Source organism: Pseudorasbora parva, chromosome 24, assembly GCF_024679245.1.
Source record: "Pseudorasbora parva isolate DD20220531a chromosome 24, ASM2467924v1, whole genome shotgun sequence".
Lineage (NCBI taxonomy): Eukaryota > Metazoa > Chordata > Actinopteri > Cypriniformes > Gobionidae > Pseudorasbora > Pseudorasbora parva.
In genome coordinates, this window is record NC_090195.1 from 19,582,597 (window position 1) to 19,589,439 (window position 6,843).

At 38.6% G+C, this 6,843-nt stretch overlaps 1 protein-coding gene across 1 annotated transcript; it reads right to left on the reverse strand.

Annotated features, from left to right (window-relative positions):
* Nucleotides 1-973: 973 nt before the first annotated feature.
* prdm14 (PR domain containing 14) lies at nucleotides 974-6,284 on the reverse strand. Its single transcript, XM_067435410.1, has 9 exons — nucleotides 6,214-6,284; nucleotides 4,629-5,245; nucleotides 4,404-4,454; nucleotides 4,069-4,229; nucleotides 3,668-3,935; nucleotides 3,346-3,548; nucleotides 2,436-2,537; nucleotides 1,560-1,779; nucleotides 974-1,282 (listed from the first exon to the last, which is right to left on the reverse strand). Exons 2-9 carry the CDS (start codon nucleotides 5,179-5,181, stop codon nucleotides 1,140-1,142), a joined length of 1,701 nt encoding a protein of 566 aa, XP_067291511.1. The 5' UTR covers nucleotides 5,182-5,245; nucleotides 6,214-6,284; the 3' UTR covers nucleotides 974-1,139.
* Between the last annotated feature and the right edge of the window lie 559 nt (nucleotides 6,285-6,843).

Consider the following 6,843-nt stretch of genomic DNA (forward strand, 5'->3'; position numbering starts at 1 on the left):
CAGCAACTTTCTATCTATCTATCTATCTATCTATCTATCTATCTATCTATCTATCTATCTATCTATCTATCTATCTATCTATCTATCTATCTATCTATCTATCTATCTATCTAATCTTATCTTATCTTATCTTATCTTATCTTATCTTATCTTATCTTATCTATCTATCTATCTATCTATCTATCTATCTATCTATCTATCTATCTATCTATCTATCTATCTATCTATCTATCTATCTATCTATCTATCTATCTATCTATCTATCTATCTATCTATCTATCTATCTATCTATCTATCTATCTATCTATCTATCGTTCAGAAACAGCCTCAGAGTTGGTGTTTCCATTAGTGTTACTATCATTTGATCCTTATAAAATGTGAATGATTTCAGCAGTTATGTGATATATATTTCTCAGTGACATCTGTATTTCTGTCTGCGCTGAAACAGAATTGCGAATTAACTGATCTGATCTGATCTGAAGAAAAAGACGATTTATAACCTTAAAAATATAGTGTTAATAATATAAAAATGCGGTATTGATATATTACCAGAAAATTTTCGAATAGTCAACATTTGGTTCGATCTGAACTAATAGGCTACCGAGACAACACACATTTCATTTACAATAAATCATTTTCACAATTTTCAGGAAGTTTCAGGAAAAACATATTTTTCTCATATCATTCATTTTAATTTTCAGTTTGCAGACGATCCGATACAGATACATTTGAACAGCAGTTACAGCTCATGATAAAGAATTTACAAATATAAATGACCGATAACAGGAAATGCAGTGTAAATAATAATAATAATAATAATAATAATAATAATAATAATAATAATAATAATAATAATAATAAAATCAGTCTTTGGTATTATAAACTGGCTTTGGTTGTGCAGCTCACAATCACACGACGACATATTTGCTTTGAGCTAACATTAAAAAGTACAAAAACACGTTTTTCTAATGCCAAATACATTTTAATAAATATAAACAACATTTAAAATAATAAAATTAAAGCAAAACTATTTTAATAGGGTACAGGTAACTACATTAAATAAAATACACAATAACGGCAAACCACATTGACGCAAGCCATCTTTTCTAGGAAAAGGCTGAATAATAATGAGTGACGCGTTAGTTCCAGGGTCTGTACTCGGATGTGATGCTGGTCATCCCTGGAAAAGAAAAACTGTCTCCCATCTGTTTCTGTGCATGTAAAGAATCTTTGCTGGGGAAGTCTCCAGGAAGAACAACAGTGCCGTCCAAAATTGGTCGCTCTAGGGGGGAGCGTTATATTTTAGCCTATTAGATTTGCCTATTAACATTAAATCTTTATAAATCCAACAACAACAACAAAATATTAAATTATTAGCACTTATATTCAACCCCGTGATCTCCCGTTTTGTTTTCAATCATTTTACATGTCAATTCTTTTTTGGATCCATGTCAAATTGTCAAATATCCCCCCCAACATTTTTTTCTTTTTGGTTGCTTGCGGATACATTTCCACTCTTATAATACAAGTGCCAAGTAGGTAAAAAATGTCATACTTACTTTTATGAGTCTTCATGTGATATTTCAACTCTTGTGCATCCAGAAAAGTGGTTGCGCACACATCACAGGAGAAGGGCTTGTCTTTGGCGTGTGTCCTGCGGACGTGGCTGTCGTGTGCCGCGTGAGAGGCGAACGCTTTCCCGCAGTGTTTACACTTGAACGGCCGCTCGCCGGAGTGCTGGCGGATGTGCGTGCGGAGGATGCTGGAGGCCGTGAACGCCTGTAACATTCACACATACATCGTCATATTCAATAAAGGTAATACACAAACAAACAAACAAACATACTTCAGTTGGGGGCATCCTGTTGAATTATATTGTTTTTTATGCCTATTCGTGGTTATTTGCATTTTAGAATGCAATACAATGCAATCCATAAATTCATGAAGAAAAAGAACATAATAATAATACTATTTTTTTTCTTCCAAAAAGACAAATCGTACTGTCATATAAACCTTCCTACATTTTATAGCCCATATAAAGCATTTCAGACATTATTTATGTTTATTAAAACTGGTATCCATTGCCTGACTCACACACAATGGATATTATGCTCATTTAGGAATAAAACTGTCTCTGGAAGTCCACAAACAGGACAGATAGAGTGACATGACCATCGAAAGGCTCTTATCGCAAGCGTAAGTGTTTAAGAACAAAACGAGACGCGTTTAAAACAAGGCGACAGACAAACTTTTGTCTCTTTGAGAGTCATAAATTAAAGCACAATCCACTGGATCTGCATCTGCCATTATTTAGCATGTAAGCGTCTTCTAGAGCGAGTCCAGCGCTAACGAGAACTCAGATGCGCCAAGAAATGAGTCAAATCCTCAAATCCTTCTTTAGGAACACACCTATATAAGAACCAAGCCTCACTCACCTTGTTGCAGTACACACACTTGTACGGCCGCTCTCCTGAGTGCACGCGCATGTGTTTGTTCAGACTTGAGGACTGCGAGAAGCTTTTGCCGCACACGGAGCACTGAGAGGAAAAACAGGGTCACAATTACACTCAAGACGCTTTATTGACACGGTAAAAGACTTTACACAAACATTAGTGCATCTGGGTCATTCCTCGAAAAGGGTAATTGTGTCCCCCGTTAGCCTGGCTAAATCCGAAATCGCCCCCTAAACCCTCATTCACTATTCCCTACTTTAGTCCACTATTATAGTTCACTTGACGGAGCGGATGAAAACAAGTGGGTGAATTCGGACAGCTGTAGAGTGTACATAGACATGCGGTGCAATGAGGGATTGAATGAGTGCATTCAATAACGTCCTCTATGGTTTCGGACACCCCTACAAATGGCTGCCCCCTCAAATAGGGCATGTATATATAGGGGACTGTGTATGGAGCGATTTCGGATTCAGTCCATATGTGTAAAAAAAAAAGTGAAAAAAAAGTGGCCAAAGCTAACAATTAACTATTTGAAAAAAAGTTATTTAAATAATGCTTCCTGCTATTAGCCTATATATCATGTATCATATATCATATTTTGATTAAAGAAGCTACAATTCTATAAATAAATAAATAAATAAAAAATCATAATCTTTAAACGTTAAAAATAAAATCACCTTTGCGAAACGGAAAAGGCATGCATGTTGTTGGAAGACCCTTATTTTTCTTAATCAAATAATTTAAAATATTAGAGTTGAGTGAGAGACTATTAGTAAAATATCGCAATGTCTCGATATTTTCTTTTAGACCTGGGTTTTGTGCAGCTTTTCTCAAAGGGAGCTGTTCTTTCAGCACCATCGCCGTTCCCCCACCCCGGGGAAGGTATATTTACCTTGTGCGGTCTGTGTTTCTCATGCACGTGGAGAATGTGGATTCGGAGTCGGTCTCTCTTCTCGAAAGACCTGTTGCAGAGGTGGCAGGGGAACTTCCGGTCGCCCTGATCCACACAGCGCGTGTATTTCAAGTGCTTGTCTCTGTAGTACTTATAAGCGAACACTTTACCACAGCGATCGCACTTGAAACCCTCTCCAGAATCTGGAAGGACGACACATTTGCAAGTCATTATAATCTCATATCAAATAACTCCACTGGGCTATAAATCTCCCCATCCAAAGAATGATAAAGAACACTAGAGAGGCGTTTTGCGCAAATACCTTCAGCTGGGAGGGGTTCACTGGCGTCAGTAAACTCTTTGAGGGTGAGAGGAATACCCAAAAACTGCACATAGCAGTCTCCGTACCAGACCAACATTTCTTGGCCGGCTCGGATCTCTTTGCAGGCCTCATAGTATATCTGGCCTTCACACTGCACCGCGATCAGGTTCTGCTCCTCTGGAAAGCGCGCGCACTTCACCAAGGACATCCAATTCCCCGGAGCGCCTCTCCCATCCACAAAATGACTTAAGCGCCCGTTCTCGAAGATCTGAACATAGACAGAAACTATTTTAATTTTGAAATATAAACACATTTTGCCAGAATATAACAGCTGTATGCATTATCGCACACACACGTTTTTTTAAATAAAATTATTATAATGTTTCAAATGTGCTATTTACCTCCCACATGAGCGTGTTGTCGTCATAGGTTTTGATCTCACTCGTGTTCACCTGTTTGCCCTGAAACGGGCCAAACCGGGTGCCTTTTGGAATTGTGCTTTTATCAGCAAAAACTCCATAATGGGAAAGGCTTCCACAATTAGCTCGGAGAATCGATACGCCTGAAAAATTCAAGACGCACTCTATGAAATTAAACGAAAGAAAGAAAGAAAGAAAGAAAGAAAGACAGAAAGAAAGAAAGAAAGAAAGAAAGAAAGAAAGAAAGAAAGAAAGAAAGAAAGAAAGAAAGAAAGAAAGAAAGAAAGAAAGAAAGAAAGAAAGAAAGAAAGTTATACCTTCTGGGAGTTCAAATCCTTCGGTATCAACAGGGAGAAGATGACGATCAGCTAATTCATAAGAAAAAAGGGTTACAAACACAATTTTGAAAATGCAACATGTTAAACTAAAATAAACACATTACGAGATAAGAGGGCGTTTAAATAGAATTAAAAGTATAGCAGCCTAATTATAATTAAAAACGTAGTATAGCATATATAAGCCTATATATGATTATTAAATACCTGCACTGGGAGGGAATGATAGTCCAGAGATGGCATGCCCAACATTTTGGCCTTGTTTTTTGGAATATCCGTATAGGACCGTGAAGAGGTCTTCCTCTGTGAAACTGAAGGTGCGTGTGTGCTCAGGTGTCGGATCTGCGGCCTGCATGCAGCTGAAGCTGTCCTTAACCGGAGAGGATGAAGCCGAAGAAGACTTTCTGCTGGACGGGCTGCTGAACTCGGACGGACAGCCGGTGCTCTGCTCCTCGTGTCTGGTGTGCATGCCTTGCGAAGGCTGCACGTGCTGAAAATATGGCATGTTGGACACGTTGAGGATGTGTTCATGGAACACCGCGGTCTGGTGGCTGTTGTGGCTGAAAAAAGACGGAGTCCCGGTGAAGTTAAACGGCATGGCTGTCTGTGAGTCGGTCACCATGCGGCCCAGAGACTTGAGCGGGTGGAAGATGCTGTGAGCGCTCTTGAGGACGTTCGTGTAGTGCGCGCCGGGCAGAGACGGGTAGACCGCGAGACTCCTGTCTCTCACTGCGGGGTGAGTGGAGAGAGACACCGACATCGCCACAGCCGACGAGGGGGATCCGACGACAATTTCACTTAAGGTTTCTATTCAGCCCTGTAGACTGTAAACAGGTTTTCATCACTATAACAATATCGTTTCCATCCAACTTTTCAGTTTCATTTTCAAGTCGGATTTTCTCCAAAAATGTTGTAACTTTGACACCACTTTGATTTAACGTCAATATTTCAGACCCCAATTTAAATTAAATAATTTGTTTAGTTCTTAGAAGAACCATTTGTATTGCCATTTAATAATATAAAAAGCATTTTCACGACAAATAACCTTTATGCAATTAAAATATTCCATGGATGTTACATTATATTCATTGAATCATATGCCAATAAAGAACTTTTAAGAATTCTTAAGTGTATATATTGTCCCATTCTGTCCAAATTCAGACTTAAAGAAAACAAGCATACTAAGACCTCCGTTCAATAAACAAATGTTAGCGAATATCAAATAACCATTTTGGGCTATTCTTTTTCATTTTGGGCTATTCTTTTTTTTTTTTTTTACTTTTATTTAAACTGAATTACTTTGAAATGTACTGTTAATTATGACTTTATAAATACCTGCATAAAGACATTTTAAGTAAAGTTTTAATGCACTGTGAAATGCTTTGTCAAGTAACCCCAAACAGAAATAACTCAGGGTAACACGACTGCAGAGATTAAAGTTTACTAAAGTTTCTGGTTTTCCTCTACTTTTTCCCAATTGCCCATTTTCGAAACGGATCCCTGGAATAAACTGTGCGTGAGCGCGCCACTAACAGAGACTAATGAGGGTCGTGACACTACAATTTAAGAACAGAGGGTCAGCAAGAAGGTCACCATTAATGAAGCCTTTCCAACTCTTTTAAAGAGCATTAAAGGTGTCATGCTCCATAGACTCCTGACCTCAGCTGGTTATTGCACATGAAGAGTGGGCTTAAATCCATGGTGTTCACGCGAAATAAAACACATAATTTACTGCTGTCATCAAAACTAGAAAAAAACATTACTAATTGTAATTGCTTAAAAGTGTTCTTACCATATAGCGACTTGGGCAAGTCCTGAGATCCTCTTCTTGTGTTTTGGGGGACCTTTTCTTGGCGGTTCAGGAGCGGTGAACTCAGGTCTTGTGTGTGTGAAGCTTGAGACAGGTCTGAAGACATATGGTTGAGTGTAGGAAAGCTACTAGAGAGGGGATGCCTTTCCCGGATCTGTGCTGTCATTGGTCAGTCTTGGGTTGATCCTCGGGGAATTGCACTTTAACACGCTGTAGCAGCACTGAGAATCCTCTCACAGCTCTCTTTCATATGCACCGCAGTCTCTAATGTGTTAACTACTGCAGGCTCACTGTTAACCGCTCCTAACCGGGCCACTGCGAGCCCGGCGCGAGCTCAGTTAGAGGCCGTTTGTGAAAAACGAAAGTCAGTAGCAGCATGCATGGAGCAATGGGAATTAATATATTATATATAGCCTACTTATAAGCATGAGCATTGCGTTTAACACACAGACGAAGCATCTGTTGAAGATTATTTTATACGAAGTTGAGTTTCACAGCAATATCATTTACACCTCACAGCCAGCTGTAGGTCTAGTCTAGCCTACTCACAGGCTATGAGAGGTCATTTTATTTCCAAAAATAATATTTAATATAATAAAAATATATATTTTA

Bases quoted from the DNA above. Each gene is read 5' to 3' on its own strand.
- prdm14 (XM_067435410.1), bottom strand. From the start codon at position 5,181: ATGTCGGTGTCTCTCTCCACTCACCCCGCAGTGAGAGACAGGAGTCTC. The intron at 1,780-2,435 runs GTGAGTGAGGCT...TGAATGTTACAG, and splicing joins AGTGTGTGTACTGCAACAAG to GCGTTCACGGCCTCCAGCAT. The intron at 1,283-1,559 runs GTAAGTATGACA...GCTCCCCCCTAG, and splicing joins TCACATGAAGACTCATAAAA to AGCGACCAATTTTGGACGGC.